The sequence below is a fragment of the Pieris rapae genome, chromosome 11, assembly GCF_905147795.1.
Source record: "Pieris rapae chromosome 11, ilPieRapa1.1, whole genome shotgun sequence".
In the NCBI taxonomy this organism is placed as follows: Eukaryota; Metazoa; Arthropoda; class Insecta; order Lepidoptera; family Pieridae; genus Pieris; species Pieris rapae.
The window spans coordinates 7,164,508-7,187,136 of NC_059519.1; the positions used below are offsets into that span (position 1 = coordinate 7,164,508).

Consider the following 22,629-nt stretch of genomic DNA (forward strand, 5'->3'; position numbering starts at 1 on the left):
ATATAAAATATTTTTTTTTGTAAATAATCAAGGTTAAAACAAATAAATACTGATATTTGTACAAATAACAATGTAAGTTATCCATGCATTTTTCAAACTAAAAACTTTTAAAAGCACCAATCCCATTTGTTCTTGCGATTGTAAATTCGATTTAGATAATTCGGACTAATACTACTTAAAAAAGACAACATCCAAATTTGGTAAGTAATATAAGGAACTCATGAAAACAGACTATAGTAAAACAATAGGATACAAAAATAGAAGACAAAGACAATTTACTTGATATTATTTGATATGCAGTATACATCCGAATAGTAATGAGTTTGACATAAGCGGATAGGATTATAGTTAGCCTTCTATTCATAATAGATAATATTATTAGTAGTAATAGTTTATAATTTTGTAAATTTACATATTATGTTTTGAGCGCAATAGGTTTTAGTCGGAATTCGTCACCCAATAACCTCTGAATAGCAGAGATTCTGGTGTAGGTCGAATCCAAGTAATCCTACTAACCTATGACTTTCAAGGACAGAGGAAGCCAGAGAAAATTGCGCATTATAAAAGTATATATGAAACTCAATAAATTCATCATTAGTAATCGAGTATTTTAAAGAAAAGTAATACTGCAATTGTGTGATAATTTGCATTATTATTATTATACTACCTGTTCCCGGTGGTCCGACGACCAAGGTTAATCCAGGCTGCATTCCCGACCGTATAGCCTCCACTTGTGTCGGCGTGAACAGTATATTGTTCCTGTAGATATATTAAACACTTTGTTAATATCATAAAACATAAAAAACAAATCATGTAAATGTATCGCCCGGCTTACTAGGGCTTTCTAAGTCGAAACTGACTTTAGCTACTGCTAACTGCTAAAAGCAGTTTCCAGACAGCCCTGACGTATATAATCTAAACTATTAATAAAATATGCAAATCGAGATCTGCATGGCGACTGGCAGTAACAGTGAAAGAGGATTTGAAGACCCTATGAGAAGACCGCTTATTAGAGAAAGGAAGATATAGGCTGAAGCCAAAATTTAAGATATGCAAGTCGACTTACGCCCGAGCCCAATAATTAATCCACAGTCTCAGATTAAAAAACCATCTGAGACCGTGAGAGTCGATCGATCTCTATTTTTGGCGACGATTAGAATGCAATCTCTTCGCTCTTTACATACATATTTCATAATCAAAATACAAATACGTATACAAATAATATTAAAATATACATGGCTATGTTTAAAAGATATCAAATAGCTTTTTGAATTATTTTTAAAACTGGTGTTAAAATCTTAAGATAGAATATTGGCACAGTTGAACTGTCATTACCATACAAGGTCCACATACACCGATCCTACCTACCATGGATAGCTTATATCGACAGATGGCAATCCGTAGATTAGTTATTGGCAAAATTTTATCAATATTTGGATTAAGATGTCTATCTCAGATCGTCAGAAATGGATTAAGATAGGTTATAATACTGCTTTCTATTACGGTTTTAACCTTGATTGTTCGCGAGTAGGCGAACTATAAAGCACGCCAAGGTTAAAATTTAGACGGTTTATTAGACCCAATCTTATTTGAATTGAACTGAAATCGATTATAATATAACATCGCTTTTTTTGGACGGCAAAAATATTATTTATTTTATTAATACAACATATTGAACTATAGACATAAACATTTCCTATTAAGGTCCTTATTAATAAACACCAGTGAGAAACTTCAAACAACCAATTTATAATTTTCACATACAATACTTAGGGTATGTGTCGTTTGTTAAGTGAATATATATATTACAAGGTTTAACTACTCCGTATGTCAAAATCCAATACATATTTGACACAATTCTCGTCTCACCCAAAATATTTGTAAAAAGGATTTTGTTTAATGTGTGTTTTGTAAATAATTTATTTCAATTACATATACTGATCAGTAAATGTAACCATTGAGACTACCCTTTAAGTAAAATGTAAGCTACCTATCTTAATATACAAAACAAAGTCGGGTTTGTCCGTTAATATTAATCAAAGATACCATTTAGACTTTTTAATAAGTTCATACTCACTTCTTAGGCTCATTGTAGAGGTAAGGCCCTCGTTTCGGCTGTACGTGTGGTTCCACAACTATGACCTTCCGTTCTTCATCTTCATCCATAGCATTGTCTCCAAGTTCCTGCTTACGTAACACGTTGTCGAAAGTAACTCTATAACAAGTTAAATTCAATTAATCCACGTATTTATTGATTATGAAACTCGGACTAAAGATTTTTGATGCTATGGTTATTATTTTGTAGCTGAAACGAACCCTTTAAAATACGTTGATAGGGACATAATATATAACTTAAATAAAACTAATATTGAAAAATAAACGTTATTGTTTTTCTCTTTTTTGGAAAAGATTTTTTAAATACCCATTGTGTCCCTCATAATTGTCATATATTTTTGAACGTCTGCCTGCTTATAAATTAAAAGCCAGTTATACTAGTCTAGTATTGAGTGACAAATAGTTCCATGGAATGACGAAAAAGATTATTAATAACTATTTGTTTTATTGATAGTAAAAATTCTTTATTAATTTTACATTATTTACACTTTTTCACACAAAATTTTCCACACAATTGTTTTCATAAGCTTAAAAAGCTCATGTTAATGTTCTAATCCGTTGTTTCTACGATATCTGAACGATATCATTTCCTGTTGCCATAAATAGTCGCTGATGAATGCTCCGCCTTTGTACGTCGCATTAAAAACTGTTTGTTTTTCAACTAAAACTACTATTTTGTATTTTGTAAAATAATTACAAATATGCTACATATACTACCTTTATAAACTGAAATCTACTACATTACTATCTTGTTTACAAATGATAATTATATATTGATTATAATCCAGAAATTATTTGTATGGAAATTTGGAAGTAAACGGGAGAAAGAATAAACAAAAAAACTGTTGTTTTCGTGCCAGTTCTGAGAACTGGCTGTTGAGCTGTTTTTTTTTTCATTAATGATTTGTATCGTTGGAATTTATCAAATTCTATAGAGCTGTTAAAACGAATTGGACACAACCCACAGATTAAAAATTTAGGCTATGTCATAGTTATACTTACTTAAATGGCCTGACCAGTTTCTGTGGATTGTCAGTTTTCAGCTTGATCTCGTGGCCGGGGAAACTGTTCCTAAGGTGCTCCATATCCAGAAAGGTATCGTTAAAGTCCAGAGTCGGAATCTCGTTTGGCATCCTAAAATACATTTAATATAAATATTTTTTGTAAATCAATAGACGAAAAAAATAGTATTATTAATATTAATAAATACATGCTTAAATTTATGTGATTTAATGTCGTCAAAAAATTAATTAATTTATTATCATAATACTTCTATCGTAAAAATTTATTTAATCGAAGTGGCAATTCAAAAATCGTAGAATTAACTGCTCTCAGATTAAAAAAAATCATCACTTCAACATACAGGCAAATGAATGATTTAATTTAAATGTTTACGCGCATCACGAAACTATAACAATAACCTCAGAAATCGAACTCAGAAACATGGAGGCGTATCATAAAATAAACTAAAAAAATGGTTTACTAATTAAGAAAACACACTACGCATTTTCTACTTGTGAAATTCTCCGCCGATGTTATCATGTTATTTGCATTCATCATAAAAATGACGTGAAAACATTAGGATATCCTGTGAGTAAGAATTGTAGACACAATAATTCATCAGTAGATATAAAGACGTATAATACCAATATAAATGTACATTGACAATTATAAAATATTTTAAATAGTCTTAGGACCTGTTTTACAATGTCCATATATTTATAACTTATTTGTAGGATAATCAGTATTTTTGCGTTTCACGACTGTCAGATAACACTATTTGTCATGAAATGCTAAGTATCTTATTCGGAACTTTTATCTTTTGAATAATTTATGTGTTGCATAGCTATTTGGCACTTTATCCATACATTGTGAAACAGGCCCTTAGTATAAGATTTGCCATTGCTGTTCAGTAATTGCTTCAATATTTTCTGGAGCCAGGTTGGTAGTACACTCAAATTAGTAGTTCGCGTATAATACTGATGAAAGTCATTACATTTTTTTATAAATATACTTTTTATTGGCTGGAAGTGCATTACTACGAAGTAATGCTATTTTGATACTGCTAAAAGTTTTTGCAGTTTCACCACATAACTGACCTTGTATAGTGGGCTTGTCCAGGGTCGCCATATCCCAAGACGATGTCATGAAGCCAATCTGGTACTACACACTCCGTGTTCATGAGCTCACGAATGGTCTCCAGAACTGCCTTGAAGTTGTTTTCTTTTGGTTTTCTTCGCATCACAATGTTAAATGTCTCGTATACATCCTGAAATTGGTGTGGTGTTTTTGGAAGGTGGGCATGGACAGCTTATGCATCTCATTTTTAAGATGATCAGACATTAACAAGTCACACCGCCCGTATATTGACTAATTATTAACACTGATTGATGAACCGGGAATTATATGATTACAAGAAATCGAGTGGTTCATATAGAAGAACAATAAAATAAAATGCTATATTATTTATAGCACCCCGATTACCCTGAAACGGCAGAAGTATAGGTCAAAAATAAGTCCGTTTAATGATCTAATAAAATAAATGTTTTTAAATTTAAATTGATTACATTATAATAAAGTTGGATAATATTAGCGATTTCGAATTTATCTTGGTTAAGAAAAATGAACCTTTTACTATAGTTTCTCAGGAAACACATGAAACCAATCACCATAAATTAATGACTTAACATTTTTTTAAACGAAACTTTGATCATATTACCTCGAAGTAAAGTTCAAATTCGAACAGCAAACAAGATAAGGTACGTCATGATCTTAAGCTATTGAGAACAGTGTAACAATGAACCATGACTCATAAGTCGAAATAAGTATTTAGATTTTTAGAGCGTTACTATAGAAACTGTATATACAGGCAGAGACTACGGTTTAGCATTTCTGAAATATGGACAAAATACTTGGCTAGATTTATCGTGGTAAAGGAAAGTTAGCTCACATGTTTTGTATAAAAATCTCAAAACCATTTCTGACGGTTTAATGTCCGTGGATTACAAATCTGACGGAAATTATATCCAGTGGTATTCCAGAATTTCGTCATAAATTTTTTGTATATACCAAACAAGTAGTCTATAGAAAATACATAGAAATAGAGAATAAAATATATAATAGAAATGTACATAAAATGGTAAGGTACTGTACATTAACATATGATAGGTATACGTGACCAAAAGAACGTACCAAAGCAGATATTTACCGTTTATATTGCGATCTTAAAATACTGATTCGTAGAAAAACACTATGGCCATGACATCGCTAAAATTAGGAATAGGAGCGCTATTATTACAGGAGATTGAAATAAGAGGAATCTATTTTAAAAATATGAACTATCAACTTCGGAAATTTCAGAATTAGAACTTATTCTCATAAGTAATTAAAATTTTTGTCATTATTAAACATTAAACAGAAAAGAGAGCGTAGTTTCAACGACATCTATGAATGAATTTGCGGTTAAATCAATGCTGTTTTTTTTAATTCCTAGTGCAAAGGCTGTAAATAAACATACAAACAACAACAAACAATTACAGAGAAAAACGTGTTAGCTTTATCCGTAGCTTTATATGTGTATAAAGTATACTTATTAATTTGTTTTTTTTAAGGAAATTAGGATTGCAGTTTGCTTAGAGTAAATTGGCTTAAGAGTTGCATCATGTCAGATTTGCTACTTGATTACAAGCCTTCCGTGCTTCCATAATGGAGCCTCTTGCCCATTTGTTATTTTATAAAAAAATCATATGTTTTATGATACTTACCTCTTGACCTTTGCTCGCACGGTCAAGGTCAACCCTGTACTGGTTTGGATCCAGTAATAAACGGAATGTCCTGGAATCCCCTTCTAATTCCGGCCTCGGCTCTGGACCTTCCTCGATGACCCGTCCTGATGCATCCAGCATACCTTCAACTTCACAGCCGCGGACGTACACGATTCCCGCTTGCTCCACCATACTCTTTTTGTAGTCATATTTCGTTCCTACAATAATGGTATGTGTACTTAGTCGTAATAGTCTAGACTTAAATAAATAGAAAGCTTATCAAACAAAAAAGGTTGCATATATGAGATTTCTTATTCTTTGAATTATTTTAATTTATTAAAGACAAAATGCTTTAGAAATCTTTCTCGTAATGCAAAGAATGTTTAACCCAAGTTTTTTACTACATAGCAAGCAAGCTTGTCTCGTAAGATCAAAACAATACATGACTGATGACAGTTCGTTCAACTCTAAAAAAATTTACATAAATTTAACCGAAACACTTATCCTTGATCTTAGGCTAACAATTGTAATGTACCCAGATTATGATATCATACATTTACCATAAACTTAACTTCGTAAATGTTTCGTTATTAAATGATATCATACCTGTTTAATGACACAGTGTTAGATTCTCTAGGCATGGCACTCTATTGACATTTATGATAAAGAAAAAACCAATGTGGACGCTGTTTTCAATTGGCAAATTAACACTTGCTCACTAAAGTAAAGAAAAGCCTTGTAAGGATACCGCAAAATCGTTTTTACTAAAGACATGCGAAATGCCGAATGTTATGTATTACAAAATTAAGATGTGGGTTCATTGATATAACAGGTGTTCATAACTTTAATTAATTTGAAAAAAAGGGTTAATGTTGCACTAAAAATCTATTAAAACGATGATGCAAAGTTCGTAATTAAATTAGCTTCATTAAGATTTCCTATTTCTAATTTCATACCAGACGTTTATTATTGGTCTAAGTTGTCGTAAATTAAAACTGACAGACTTTCGGGATGGGTTTGCGTGATGGGTTTTAATCAAACATTTTAACGTGTGAAAAAACTCGGAACTTCAGACTGAATTATGAAGTTCACACGCCTTTCTGAATGCAAAAAAAAATTGCAATATTTTGCCTCATATAACATTGTGACTTCAACCAAAGTACCAGGCAATAAAAAACATGAGGAGGTGCGACAAATCGTTAGGAATCTATTTTAAATAGGTTTCGATTAATCCACTTGTGAATCACGCCATGTGCGTTTAATTAAGCGTAGTATTTAATACGTATATGGTCACGTCATGACACATTAATAACTAAGAGATTTTACACGCATCTGATTAGGAGGGTTCACCCGTATGTATTATGTTATAGTAGAGTTATTAAGTAGGTCAAAAGCAATGCATTCAATTACAAAAACATTTTTTTTATCAAAATGTTCTTCCTCGCACTTATAACGGATAATAACAAATCATTATTTTTTTTAAACATGGGGCAAACGGGCAGGAGGCTCACCTAATGAGAGCTCGCGAGTGCGTTGCCGGTCTTTCTAATAGACAAGTAGGTCTTAATGCTTTCTCTCAATGTTTTCCTTCACGCGTTAAATACGCATAGAAAAGTCCATTGGTGCACAGTCGGGATTCGAATTTACTACCCTCATCCCTGAGGGTGCAAGCCACGAGATTAACACTTCTCTTGGAACTAGTTGTTACTGCACCGTAATGAAACATTCATAAATAACGTTTGCATGGAAAATTTTATTATTCAAACATTAACATTTTATTATTAGTTCGAATATAATTCTTGTAGTAACTAACAACTTTCGACGAACGACGTATACGTAATGATCGTTCTAAGGGAACGAGACTATCGTACCCTTCGTCTGCTTGTGATTGGTCAACAGCCCGTTGACGCGCGAACAGATAAGTCATTACATAACCGTTTGACAAATCACAATCGTTGCGGCACAACAAAAACTTTTAAGCGATATTCGTTAAATATTCTTACCTATACTCTGAGTAGGTCTAACAGTAACAAGGAAGCAGACATCGTGTTTCCTTAAATTTTCCCACTCTTGCTTGATTTCTCGTCGAACACTAAGAGTGACTGTGAGATCTGCTCGTACCCTGGAAGGGGCTTTCTCGCCGATATTCGGCTTGGCCACTTCGACCACAGCAAAGCTCTGTATTGGATGGGCCATTCTCGCCCAACCGCCGAAGTATACGCTGTCGTCTTCTGCGCGCCTGCATAGAAAAATATAATAGAAGCATACATTCAAATGTAGGCTAAATAAGGACTAACACTGTAAAAAATGATTGAATTAAGAAAATAATTAAAAAACTAGACAGTCATAGGATTCCAGATATGATTAGATTAATTTAGGTAACTGTTGTTTTATTAAAAAGCGTTCTTAAAGTGGACGTTGCAGTAGGCGAAGCATGGCGGTTAACTGTGAGAGACTTAAGATTTTAACGAAACAGCAAAGTGGAGAAGAATAGAAAAAACTTATATATCGAATTGACGTCATTTTAAACCAATCACATAATGTTTATGAGGTTTTCAGGTACATTATGTAATAGCGATTACTAATTCTTTGTTTAGACAATTTACGACTTACATTTTTAACATACATTATTAAACTAGCTATATATTATATACACAAGACGACTTCGAATATTTTTAATAAGCGGGCAATACCCGCTTATTAAAAATGTAAAGCGTAATGGAACAATTATTTGCGATTATTTTTTCATTAAAATTTCAGTCAGATTCAGACAGTATGATTATGGTATGATGATCTTTGAATAATTATGATATGTCTTATATTAATTATTTAAATAAATTTCAATCAAGTCATCAACACGCATTGTACTAGAATCTATAACTAACGTGGCAAGAGACAGTAATTTCTCTGTTGCATTCCTTATCTTAATGAAGAGAAGGGCTAATCAAAATGTCATCAGATGGCGTGTAATACAAATAAACAATTAAAACATAATTACCATGGCGCCAATCGATAGACCGCATCCTCTATGTCTTGACGAATCTCATCTGAAACAAATATAAGAATATATTTAAAATATCTTAACAAATGCCACAAAGTCTAAGTGAAATTGATATTTCTCTTCAATCTAAGTTATTTTTTGTAGAACATACATCTTCCAATATTAGATTTAATGCATGAGTGATACGTACATGAGTCATAGTTAATACTAAACACCAATATAATTAGTCTGAAATACCTTTGACCAGTCCATAGTCGGAGACTCGGAGATTTACGTATGACGTATATAGAACGTAAAAATAAGGAAACCAAACGTTTAATGAATGATTTCTACCAAGAATTTATTAAGATTCAATTGACCACATGATAGTTTTATTAATAAAATCATAAATTTAGTTTGACGTCAATTGTGACAAATTAAGGTGTAACTCGTAGTAGTTGTGTGGCGGTTTTAGTATAGATTAAATAAGTGTTGGACTAGTGGCTAAAGCGTGTCAATCAACTCTGAGGTCATGTGTTCAAATAGCTGCGTTAAGGCAAACATTGCGAGGGTATTTTAAACTTAGAAAACAAATCATCAAAAGAATACGTATCGTATTGTAAAGCTTCTTCAGCTTTAAAGTCGGTCAAGAATGTGATGCAATCTTCTCACATTAAAACTAACTAATATCCTTATAAGGTAAAATCACCAAAATCAGCTGATGCTAGAATTCAATGATCGTATACATAAGCATATGTCGCACATTTTATAAACGAAATAAGATGTATACTTTATATTTTTTTATGTATTATAGTTTACCACATCATTCATAATAAATGCATGTACTAAATCTACGGAATAGGTTACAAAGTATTTTATCTAAAATGTAATAAATTTAGGTAAACATAGATTTAAAAAAAACAATAATACCAAAAATGTTGGTTAAGCACATACAAAATCAGGAAAACAGCGGATTACGTTCGAGATAGGAATATAACAATGATCTCTTTAATACCCATCAGCTCACTTCCGATCCAGCTCCGGATATTGTAATGTTTAATCCGTTTAAAACGGGAAGAATTCAAAAGAGCCTGTTATTCATTAAATAACTGGTACAATTATTGATTAATTTTTTGGTATTATTTGTGTTTGTTTGAAAAGAAACGTACTTACACATTTATTTATTTATTAACACTCCGTTGCCTACACAAATATAATACAGTTGACATAATTAAATGAAAAGTAGTGCAACTAGGGCAATCGCTTTCCAACGGCCTCTTGCAGACAACCAATGCATTTACATAAAAATCTTTAACGAACATAAAAACAAAAGACGCTAAATCACGATTGCAAAAATCGAGTTTTGTAAATGCGTTTATACCGAAAAACAAGCTTAAAAACATTCTTATCACTGTGTATGCATTTATGTATTGAGGAAGTATAATATTTACCTAAAGGGATTATATCATTATTGGTAATCGTTCTGAGAATACTAACTATTTAAATACAGACATATCAATTTGCGATGTTTCAAAGTTACGCTTTGATACTATAAATGCGTAATGCAGTGCAGATTAATGAAGCTTAATCGCCCATTCATGCTATTATATATTCATTCAATGATGACACAACTAAAAATCTATGACTGATCTTTTATATGATGAAACTCAAGTATAGAACGTACAATATATGTTAAGATAAAAAAATAGCTATTAAGAATGATGACGAAGCAGTGTCCTGGGACCCGTTATATACGTACAAGTTACGCACAAAGAAATAAATGATAGAATTCGCGACCAACTGCTAGTATAATAATGCTATTATTTCGATCGCCTAGAGTGCTCAGTCCTTTGAAATGTTTACCAAGAGAAAATTTCGTAACTTTTAACGAAGAATCCAAACATACGGATAACGTCAAAAGTAATCAAAATTTAACAAACAACTAATAGCCACCATCTTGTTGCTATTAGTTGTTTGTAAAATTTTGCTATTGTAATTCTGGCATTATAGTTATTTAATAAAACCGGGAGCAAACCGGTAGGACGCTTACAGATATTAAGTGATATCGCTATTCTTGGACAGTCTCAATTCCAGAAGCTCGAGAGTGCGTTGCCGACTCTTTTCTTCCGGAAATACCACTATAAAAAACATTATAGATGCCTCCCAACGCCGAGATGGGTTTATATATAACATATAATTAATATAATATATAATTGAACAATATGAATACTTACATGTACTCTCCAAACGAAACAGGTTAAAATTCCTTAATAAATAATCATGGAGCGTGAGGAATTGTAGATTCAGCTTAGGCAGTGCGAGACAGTTTTCGCCACTGTAGATTTCAGTTGGGACGACATTTTCGTCCCATATTATTTCCTCCGTGGGGTATAGGGGCATAGAGTTCAGCTCTTCCAACTGTGATATGCGGCGTTCATGTCGGGAAATCTATAGAAAATACCGAATATTTTACTTTGTCTGTTTTTGTTATCAGGTCTCTCTCTATATATGTATATGTATAATCACACAGTAAAGGAAATTTCTTCAGTCTCTATGGCAAACTTTAGATATTTTCAAGTTGTTCTTTCCCACTAAAATTAGGACTTACAACTTTTGACAATTAACGTGCCCCCAAAAAAGGAGTGACAAAAAAGGCCTGTGAACAATATATAGTCCGCTAATAAACAACAGAACCGAATTAAATCGTTAACCATATTACCTACTAGATTTATTTAGCCCCATAAAAATATGACCCAAAATTCTCACAAAAGCTTTTTGATTATGTAAATGATAATGTATGATAAGATTTAAGAAAGAGTTTTACCATTTGGACTAGTGAATTAGTGTTAGTGTACGTTAATATTAAGTGCTAAATGGTGAGTGAAAAAATAGAACATAATAACAGAATGTCTTCCCTTTAATCGAGACTGTAAGTAGTGTTATTGGACACTTTCTTATGATAAAAAACCTTTTTAGTAAATTAGGTTAGACTTAAATTTCTTATTAGTCTTAAGATAGGCTAGATCGTTATCTTCCACGATGTCTTAGTAAAGACACATGTATAAAATATATATATTCATGATAGTTATGTCTTTTATTAACATATTTTATACATTTAAAGAAAACACTTTTTTACCGGATAATTTATAATTACTGTGTCACTGTGACCACGCACGCTGTAAAGCACGCGAAACGTTGGATAAATTTAAACTTATGTTAAATAATTATAAGTTTATAGTTATATAGCTTCAATCCGGTAAAAAAGTGTTTTTTTAAATATATTCGAGATGGCAAAATAAAAACACGTGATAAACCAGCTTCCATGATGAGCAGTGACCTAAATACTCCTTACGAGGCCAGGGTTTCATGCAAGACACGAAGGTTACAAAACCACATCGAGTTAAAAAAACTTATACGCAAAACTTTAAACAAATTGGAAAACATTCTTTTTAATAAACCAAAGTAGTTTCATAAAAAATTTTTACGATCTGATTATAGACACTTTAATTCTACCAATCAGTCTTTTGACTATAGCGCCTAGTGTGACACCACCTATTAAAAACAATTATAAAGAAGCAAGAAGAAGAACTTACCAATAACTCCTGAAGGAATTGTTTGTCCAAACGATGCCAAGCAGCCTCAGACTCTCTGCCTTCAGGTGGTATGAGATTCAGATAATTTGCAATTGCGCGTAATGCACGATCACTGGAACAAGTAACAGCTTCATACATCAACGTACAGTTTGTGGTTGAATATTTCATTAAATTAGCAATGCTTTGGCATGCATTACGCAATTGTATAATGTTCTATTGTATTCTAAACAACTTAAAACTAAGCTAAAATAGCGGCTTGTTTAAACGACGTTACATTGTAAATATATAATTTCTTACTTGAGAGTTCAGAGTTGTATTAGATATTTGGTGATTTCATTAAAGGCAAGGTGATAAGTGAGAGAGTATTTAGACAAAATAGGTTTTGATAACAATTAAAAATAACTTAATTGTTCTTATTATTATGATATTTTGATAATTAATATAACATTTACATTGCCTATTTTTATGGGGCAGAAACCACTTTCTTTGCAAATAAACTATTGATTAATAACATTATTTATAACATATTAGTGTAATTAGCAAGAATAGACTCCATTTTACATACACTTAAGTAAATAAAGTAACTGATTTTGAATGTTTATAAAGCGTGAAAATTTTACGTTAAAATAAAAATTATTAAGCACTAGCGGGCCCTGTTCCGCACGGGTATATTCACCCGTGTAGTATTAAAATCATTTTCAACAATTCTTTGTTCTTTATAATATTAGTATAGGGTATAGATTTTCCCGTGACAAATTACTATAATTGTTTTTAATTTGAATAAATAACTGCGAAAATGGATCTGACCGATAATTAATACCATTAGAAGAAAGTTAAACGTATACTTGCACGAAATTAATCTGACATAATATTGCATTTTGCTATTATTATCAGAACGCTTAGTGACGTCATTAATACTGTAGTGTAATCTGTAGGTTAAGAAAACATTTACAACAAGAATTTAAAAATTTTCTTTCACTTGTAGATAACTTATATGTACATACTTTTTATTGTTAGTGAATTACGTACTTACAACTATAACAATCATATATGTTGTACGTTACCTCAAGTTTCCAAAATGCTTTTGTAAGGATTCCCTCGTATCGACGCTTGCCACATTGGCAAGGGCGAATAGTCGCAGATCGGGGAACTTTGAAAATGCTGCTTTCTGTAAAATTCAAGATAAAATCGAAATAGAATATAGAATACTAAGGGTCTGTTTCACAATGTATGGATAAAGTACCAAATAGCTATGCAACACATAAATTATTCGGAAGATAAAAGTTGCGAATAAAAACTTCACTTTTTATGACGAATAGCGCTACCTGACAGTCGTGAAACGCAAAAATACTGTTTATCCTACCAATAAGTAATAAATAGCTTATTTGTAACTTATCCGGACATTGTGAAACATACCCTAAAAGTGACTTGGGACGGAATTTGCGTCCACTGTGACTAATTTTGGTAATACACGACTCATTCAATTATAACATCTTGTTATCGTCATAACTCAACCGGAAGGAGATCACTAGGCCTTTCCGCTTGTTTTAAAATTAGTCACGTGAACGTGATTTTGTGTATTTACTATCCGAAAATATTATTTATGTATATATATATAAATCTAGACAAGATCAAGGTCATGTGTTGAGTGCGGCCTATTTAAATTCAATTTATTTAAAGACGCCTGTATGTGTGTCTTTTAAATTACTATAAAAATACTTGTAAAAATATATAAAATAAAAACGATTTATTTCTAGATTATGTACGATAACGAATTCCAATTCCCATTGAGCGCTGGAAAAAACCGTCCGTGATCGTAAAAAGTGAAGGAAGGTAAAATCTTGTAGGTAATGCTACTCATGAAGACTTAAGATTCAAAATCGATCAAAATTACTGACCTGAAGCGATGTGATCCTTGAGTAATGCTGCAGTGCCATGTCCTTATCAGTCATGGGATCGCCAGTCTCGTCGCTTATTTCGAACCGCGCGTAGAACTTTAACATTTGCAACAACTGTAAAAAAAATAACCAAATAAACCAAAATCACTCCACGACATTAGCCCGACCTAAGCCCTCGTGGCTTATCAAGTGAAAACTCCAACTTTGATAGGTTAAAAATGTCTAACAATCTTAATATGTATATATGAATCTCGTGTCACAATGTTTGTCCTCAATGAACTCCTAAACCACTTAACCGATTATAATAAAATTCGCACACCATGTGCAGTTCGATCCAACTTGAGAGATAGGATAGTTTAAATCTCAAATTATAGTCGCAATTTTAATTTATTGCAAATTATTTGTCTATAATTTGATACAATTCTAACAGATGGCACCTTAGCCACAACAACGCTTGGCCGAGTCTGCTAGCTGCAGACTGCAGCAATTAGCTGATAAATATTGAGATAAAATTTCATCTGATAATTCGACAAAATAAATTTTATATTCAGACAAATGTAAGAGAAGCCGACGATACACTTATCTGACAAGTAGATACTAAAATCGCGACTAATATGTTCGTATAAATATACGAACATTTTTATTATTATGCCATCACTTTCATCTTCTATTCCTTTTCAATATCAAATAAAAAATCAGTGGCCTACAACTATTTGCTATCTAATAGACAAGTAGGTGATCACTGATAAGCCTCCAGACGCACGCAATCAACTTTTTGGGTCTAAAGTATGCCGGTTTCATCAGGATGTTTTCTTCACGAGCAAATGTTAAATGCGCACATAGAAAGAAAGTCCATTAGTGCAGAGCCGAGGATCAAACCTACGACGAAGTCACTAGACCAATACTGCTCCTTTCAATACCCGAACTCTCGAACGAATGGTACGATTCTCCGATAGACGCATTTTGTAAAGTCCATCTCAGAGATCTTCCTTTTAAGCAAGTCTATTAAGGTCTCCGCCATAAAGTTGTAGATCGCGCTTCTCGATTCCATACGAATGGCTACCTCTTTTAAAAGTCTACAGAACCTATTAACCATATCCTATTTTGCTTAATCGTGATTTTCATATTCTTTTGTATTGTATTTTTAATTGTAATAGTTGTTTAATGTTATGAATTTGGTAATGCACTTTATCTTTAGTATTTTTTTATGTTTTCTCTCCGATAAAGCGGCTCCTCGCATCCCTAATTATTAATTATACCTACTTATTTTATTTGTAATGTATCTAAGTTGTAATGGACAGTTGTTTAGAAGTTGATAAATTTTTATTGTATGCGAAACTATAGAAACATACATTTTAAGTAAAAATACACATTTTTAGTCAATCAAAGTCAAATCAAAGCATAGTTAATGCTACACAAATACTTCATCAAATATGTAGATAAAAATAACCGGCACCGCAAGCCATCTGGTTTCACATATGTTTTTAAATTATCAAGCCCCATATAATAATAAAAATCTTAATATTTTAGCATTTTATATGAAGATATACTAACCTTGACAATATTAATTATAGATAAAAACTAATGAGTATTAAAAAGATAATTTGTTTAAATAAAACTTGTTATCTCTATCGTAATTCTGTATTGCAGTAGGTACCTTTGTAGGTCCTTTCATAACAACGACTCTGTTTATTTTCGGTTATCTATAAATATGTATGTATCTTATGACAAGTATGTAAAAGATACCTACGTAAAAGTATATTTGTTTTTGGATTTTTTATGAAAATAATTTCCAATAATCTGTTCTTGAATTTTAATTTTGTGTATAAAAAATCACCTGCGCAAGCGCACGTAGCGTATGCAACTGAACAAGATTCTTTCACTACCAAAGAAATTATTAAATAATAACGAGTTGAACAACTTTGAAGTATATAAAAGTAGTATAAACACGTCTACTTTCTCCATTACCACAGTAATATCCATTAATACCATTTGCAAAGCCGGCTTTTGCACTAAACCAGACCAAACACAGTCAAAATAACAAAATGAAACAGTACGATATAAATCTTTTTTAATCATTTGTTTACACTCGATAGAAACCACTTAATTCTACCACACCATCCGCTATTTCCACGTGCTACGGTCCAAAATCCAGCAGCGCTAAGGAACTTCGCGGATCACGTATATGAACTTATTTTAGTGAATCAAGCGTCGGTGAAGAAGTCGGTCGTGTTCATTCACCTTAGTCCGGAACGTTTTAAAATGTTTCGAATACTGTGTGTTCTCGCGTGTTTTAATTTAGTTCTAAGTGACCCTCTAAACACCTACTGCTGTTTGGAAGAAGATGGTATTTTGGACGAAAATGAAGCAATCTGTGTAAATCCAGTCAATGATAGTAAAAAGCCTATACGGTTCAATTGTGACATTACCGTAAGAATATTTGAATCGGTTTACAACTTTACAGTGAACGATGATGCATCGGCCACCTTATTTTTTGGAGATCAATCTTTCTTACAAGACGCGGGAACGTAAGTATTAACCGTTATAATATATACAACATGCACCTTTCACGAATAACATAATTTTATGTCACCAAGCGCGTGACTATTATCATACACCTATGTGTGAGGAGAAATTGTTCTCAAAACAGTGTTCACTCTGCGACAGCAACCAAGATTTCATTATGATTACCGATTTAGTATTTTTTGTAAATATGAATTTTAATATTCATTCGATAAAAAGTTAAAAGATCTACAAGCCTTGAATTCAAATAATAAATTCATATTATATGATGTGTGATGTTATTAAAATATTTCAGATTTTGTGCCGCAAATGAAACTACGAATAACACGCAAAAATTGTTATTACTTTGTGAAGTACAGGAAGAGACGACGACGAACTTAGTATTGAGTTATTGCATGATAGTTTCAGCAATTTTTCTTGCCTTAACCGCTATAGTATACTGCGCATTACCAATCCTAAGGTAAGTTCTAATAATTAATATTTTTACTGTATCTTTTGTAATCTTAAATTATTTAAGCATATTTTTTACAAATTACTAAACTGCGTTACTAAGTATTAACATAAACACACATATATTCCAGTTCTACGCTGCATTGTTTAATACATAGTAAAATAAACACGTTAAATTTTTTTATTACTACTTAAATGACATGAATACGAACGATTTTCACAACCTATGAATATTTTTATGAAGCGCTTAATATCGCTTATATTTGCAATTGTTTAGATAAAACGATGAATGTTTGTATAGACATCTAACTCTGTATTTAGAACAACGCTACAAAAGGGCCGAATGTAAGGCCGCCCATAAGCACTTTAAACATGACAGTTTTTGAATCAGAAATTTAGATTTTGTTTTCTAATTTGAGTTTTTTTTTCTAAGTAAATAAATTGTACATCTCTGAGTCAGCTGAACAGAGAAAGATAAGTCTCGTTTCTCTAATATTTTTTTAATTAGTACATATCAGGTAACTGTGTATAAAATATTTCATAGAAATCTTCCTTGATAAAACGTCATTTTAACGATGACCTGAGCCTCAGAAATAGATACCTTATACTTGGATCTACGAAAACAAGCTAGACTAACAAATATAGTGAAACCGGTCAAGAACTCGTTTGTGTTGACAGTCCAAAGGATCATTTATATCTGAATCCAAAAAACAATACAATTGTGTATTATTTAGTAGTAGACATGAGGTAGATCGTCTGCTTATAGGTAATTTCAAGGTGAGCCTACGCACTAAAACGATTTTAGTTAGGCCAGGAACAAATTCATGCATTATAAGATGCAGATTACAAGAAATACATAATTTTATGTTAATAATAAATATGCTGTTTTAACTAATATAGCAACTAATTTGCAATTTTTTTTAGAGATTTACAAGGCAAAAGCATTATTTGTTTCTGCGTGAGTTTATCGCTGGGCCTAATTATTTTGGCCATAATGAAACTCATGGAATATTCCGATATGAATTTATGCGCTGCTCGAGGTAATTGTATTGTTCATTATATATATATATATACTAAAATAATAAATTCAGTGTCGCTACAACCCTATATACTTGGCTTCAGATTGCATCCGTTTCTTTGATCATTTTTATTTCATAGACAAGTACGTGATCAGCCTTCCTACGCACATCGTAGACAATGACGGATATAAGCAATGATATAAATTAAATTTCAACAATAATTATGAGAGTAACGATAAAGCCTCTATTTATTCTTATTGATAACTAGATCTTGCGTATCTTATCGTAAGTAACATTTTTTTCCGCTCAATATATTTACGCGTGTACGAAGAAGAAATTTATATAATAACAACAATATATATGTATAATTTAATACTATGCAACATGACTGATAAGACAAATAGAAAACTTTTAATTGAGTGCGGCCATCAAGTTTTTGAGACTAAAGCATGCGGGATTCCTCACAATGTTTCCCTTCACCCTACGAGAGAGTGTTAAATGCATACATACACCCGGAGTCAATCACCTCCGACCTCGGGTGCTGAACACTCCTCTTTAGCGTAACCTAATATGATCACCATACGAATTTTTTTCTCTATTAAGGCTTAAGATTTTATAACATACCGAATAGAAAACATTTAAAAATAAAAACTTTTGTAAAAAACTTTTAATATCTCTTACGCTGTAAAATATTTCCAGACGCCGTATTATTTACGACGCGTTGCCATGCAAAATGGTGACGTTATAAATTCACTAATACAATCTATAACGGAGGCATACTAAGAATACCAATTGTTATTGTGTACAATGCGTGTATTTAAATTCATCACGAATAAACGATACAAATATTTTTAACAATATTTACCAGCGATTACAAATGTTTCAGGCTTCCTGACCTATTATTTTATGGTATCAAGTTTCTTCTGGATGAATTCCATCTCGATACAGATTCTATTTCGAATCAAGTAAGTATTAGAAATAATCTCCATTTATAATTTTAAGGAGGAGACGAGCATTTTATAATTTTATTTTCAATTTAAATTCTACATCTCATATTTGTATTATAAAAAGGCTTGCGTTAAAGTTAGCGATTATCTAGTTGATAAAAGGGCCTGGGTCTAGTGCTGGGCAGGCTACTTCTAATTAATTTGCTATATTTGTTTTAAATATTGTAGTATTGTTTGATGATTTACTTTTTTAAAAGAGTAGTACCGAGAGTTTTTTTACACCGACTTTTTCTCTCGGCCTCCCTCTGTCTTCTTTGCCGACGGGTAGGGATGCCTACAGGTTCGAATTTAATGATGTTGAATAAGTGATAGATGATCTTATGTTCTAAAATAAACGTATTTTTGTTTTAAATTATTTTACTAAATTGTCTTCATTCCTGTCATTTACTCAGCACTTAAAAATGTTCCATGGGCCATTGATTTATCAGATATTACGTCATTGCAGACGTCCATCAGTGCCCGACTATGGCTGGCGCACCTTTTCGTGGTACGCTCTTTACGCGTTTGGCACACCCGCGCTTATCACAATCGCTATGGCCATTATCAACTTCCACCCTGGAAAACATCAAAAGCCAGGCATCGGTCTCAACACTTGTTGGTTTTACGGTAAGGAGCTATTTTATTCATTAATTATTGCATATACAGTCAAAATCTGTTATAACGACATCGAAGGGATAAATCATATTTGGTCGTAAAACCTCATAGTCGTAACAGCCGACGACGATGTCATTAAGTAGGTAGGTACCAAATACATTTACCCGCCGGGGCCTTTGATTTTGGTCAATATAACCGGTATGTTGATCTAAGCGATGTCGTCGTAAACGGTTTTGACTGTACTGATTTAATTTTTTTCCTTAAACACGTTCTTTATTTTTTTAAATACCTACTTCATGATTATTATTATTTTTACTTCCAGATAAAAGGCAACAATGGTACTACATGTATAGTGTACTATCAATACTCATGGCACTAAATATAGGTATATTTTTCTACTTGTCAGTTTACTTGTGGAGACAAACCTTCCTATCAACACACGTCAAGGAATTGCGTTATAAGTATGTATTGTTTATCAAAATAACTTAATAGTATATATAATGTAGATACGACAAAGTAATTATAATTATAACTAAATTATTAATTTGGCGGAAATCAAATTTTATTTAAAAATCCAATGCATTATAAACTGCATTATTACCTAAAATGCAATAAATATTTTTATTCAACTTGTGTATTCATGGATGAAAGCCTGTAAGCACACAATGGGGAAGACCAACTGGAATATTAGTTTAACCAGGGCCTTAGTCCCATCGTTAACCATTAAGTCAAGGCGAAGATTTGTTTTATAATGATGATTATATAATACGATTTCTTTTCTTTCAGGTTCCGAATGACATTAAAGATGTTTATTATAATGGGTCTGCCCTGGATATTTGAAATGATTAGTACTTTCTTCGAACCACATATCATTTGGTAAGTTAGATAATTAAACATTAACAGCCTTCAATTCGCTACAAATACAATTTTTTGTTATTTTTATTTTTTGATTATTTTTATTTTGTGTTTCTGTGTGTGTTTTGTTCGTAGGGGCAAACGGTTAAGTGATACCACCGCCCATGGCCTGAATGCCAGAGGGCTCGCGAGTGCGTTGCCGGCCTTTTATATTAATTATATAACATTTAATATAATATTATATTAATTATGTTAATTCAGATATTGTTCTTATAATATTCATAGTGCTAATGACGCAAGTTTGCGATCAAAATGTATTTTTGTACTCATTATTTAGATATGGCTATTGGAGGTTACAGAGTATGGGCTCGGATTTTTTTCTACATTTATTCTGATACAAAATTCTTTATTTTAGGACACTCTTGGACATATTTAACCTCATCCAAGGCCTCTTAATATTCATCGTCCTAGTCGTGCTACGAAAGCGTGTATTAAAAGCTCTATACAAAAGAGGCTGCCTGGATTGCGTTTCCGGTATAGTTGAGCGATACCTGGCGATCGCAGAAGACGACGAAGAAGTTGTGCAACACACCATTGACGTGCCTTTAGACGATAAAAAACATAATAATATTTGAAGAGATCTTGCTGGAAAGGCTTTGTGTCTATTAAGATACCATGACTGGTCTGGGAATTCACTTACAAGGCCAGAGGACAGATTTAACACGGTTAAAAACTACTACTAACTACTACTACTAATATTCTTAAGTGTATGTTAATAGAGTTTAGTTATATTCAATCAAAAGCAGCTATAAATAATATTATTTTACATTGAAATATTATAAAATATTTCAAAAATCATTATTTATTCTGATAAAATTGTATGTTTTACAAACGACGTTTTAAAAACGATCAATTAGATTAGATCAAATCATTTTCATTTAATTGAATGTATTTTATCTAATAATTTTAATGTGCTACCATGATTATGTTATTCTTTTATTCGTTTGTATCTTTCTATCCAGTTGTGATTGCGCTACGCTGAAAGACAGTGAGGTGAAATTGTATAAAGATTCGCTGGATTGTGATTGGTCAATCAAAATACGGATCGCGTCTGTGATAAGAGATGTTAATGATTAAATAATTTTGTCTAATGTTTTATATAACCAACGACATGAAACTCTTTAATGGTTACAATTGTGTTTCAAAATCATTTAAATTGTAATATTTATATAACAGTAACAGATTTGCCTTTAGCGTGCGACTCTTATCAGTTAAGTTTTTTGTTTCTTCTGCATTCTGTCTATGTGTGTATATAACACTCGCTCGTGCGGTGGACGAATAATTATAATAAGTTAATTGTTTTTTAATTTGCGCCACTGGATAATTATTAATTATATAAGTAAATTGTATTTAAAATAATAATTGTACTTATAAATAGGAGTTTCAAAGATACCTAGTCGATACGATAACTTATACACAAAACTGATAAAACTGAGAATTAGGAAAAAATTTACAAAACATTTCATACGTTTATATAATATATTTCATAATGTTTATATTTATACCTATGTGCCATATTTGAACAATTCATTAGAATGTACATAATAATAAGTTTATACTAAAATAATAATAATAATAAACCTTTTATTTCATGCAATTTTTTCAGGTTACATGTGTAGTTTTAAGAAAGAAAGAAATAATAGTAAAGACATTAATTACACTTGTTTCCAATTAATTTAGAAAATAGTTTAAATGTATAACTAGGTTTGTTTTGCATGAACCCCTCCTCAAGTGAAGGTGAAGGCCTCCTCTAAAGAACTCCATGAGTCTC

The 22,629-nt window shown here is 31.9% G+C and overlaps 2 protein-coding genes across 2 annotated transcripts in view; one reads left to right on the plus strand and one right to left on the minus strand.

Annotated features, from left to right (window-relative positions):
* The window catches only part of LOC110994069 (RNA helicase aquarius), a 51,219-nt gene that overhangs the window by 6,479 nt on the left and 22,111 nt on the right, over positions 1-22,629 (minus strand). The window contains exons 7-17 of the mRNA XM_022260558.2: positions 14,351-14,464; positions 13,517-13,620; positions 12,453-12,564; positions 11,094-11,307; positions 8,878-8,926; positions 7,883-8,118; positions 5,880-6,097; positions 4,215-4,384; positions 3,118-3,249; positions 2,078-2,215; positions 668-759 (exon numbers count right to left, since the gene is read on the minus strand). Coding sequence (XP_022116250.2) covers positions 668-759; positions 2,078-2,215; positions 3,118-3,249; positions 4,215-4,384; positions 5,880-6,097; positions 7,883-8,118; positions 8,878-8,926; positions 11,094-11,307; positions 12,453-12,564; positions 13,517-13,620; positions 14,351-14,464 — 1,579 coding nt within the window. The remainder of the gene's footprint in view (positions 1-667; positions 760-2,077; positions 2,216-3,117; positions 3,250-4,214; positions 4,385-5,879; positions 6,098-7,882; positions 8,119-8,877; positions 8,927-11,093; positions 11,308-12,452; positions 12,565-13,516; positions 13,621-14,350; positions 14,465-22,629) is intronic.
* LOC123689551 (probable G-protein coupled receptor Mth-like 4) lies at positions 16,530-22,414 on the plus strand. Its single transcript, XM_045630097.1, has 8 exons — positions 16,530-16,878; positions 17,169-17,333; positions 18,248-18,363; positions 19,229-19,307; positions 19,795-19,955; positions 20,266-20,404; positions 20,730-20,819; positions 21,214-22,414. Exons 1-8 carry the CDS (start codon positions 16,613-16,615, stop codon positions 21,431-21,433), a joined length of 1,236 nt encoding a protein of 411 aa, XP_045486053.1. The 5' UTR covers positions 16,530-16,612; the 3' UTR covers positions 21,434-22,414.

Coding starts and splice junctions, on each gene's coding strand:
- LOC123689551 (XM_045630097.1), top strand. CDS start 16,613: ATGTTTCGAATACTGTGTGTTCTCGCGTGTTTTAATTTAGTTCTAAGT. Junction 16,879..17,168: donor TTCTTACAAGACGCGGGAAC/GTAAGTATTAAC, acceptor AAAATATTTCAG/ATTTTGTGCCGCAAATGAAA. Junction 20,405..20,729: donor GTCAAGGAATTGCGTTATAA/GTATGTATTGTT, acceptor CTTTTCTTTCAG/GTTCCGAATGACATTAAAGA.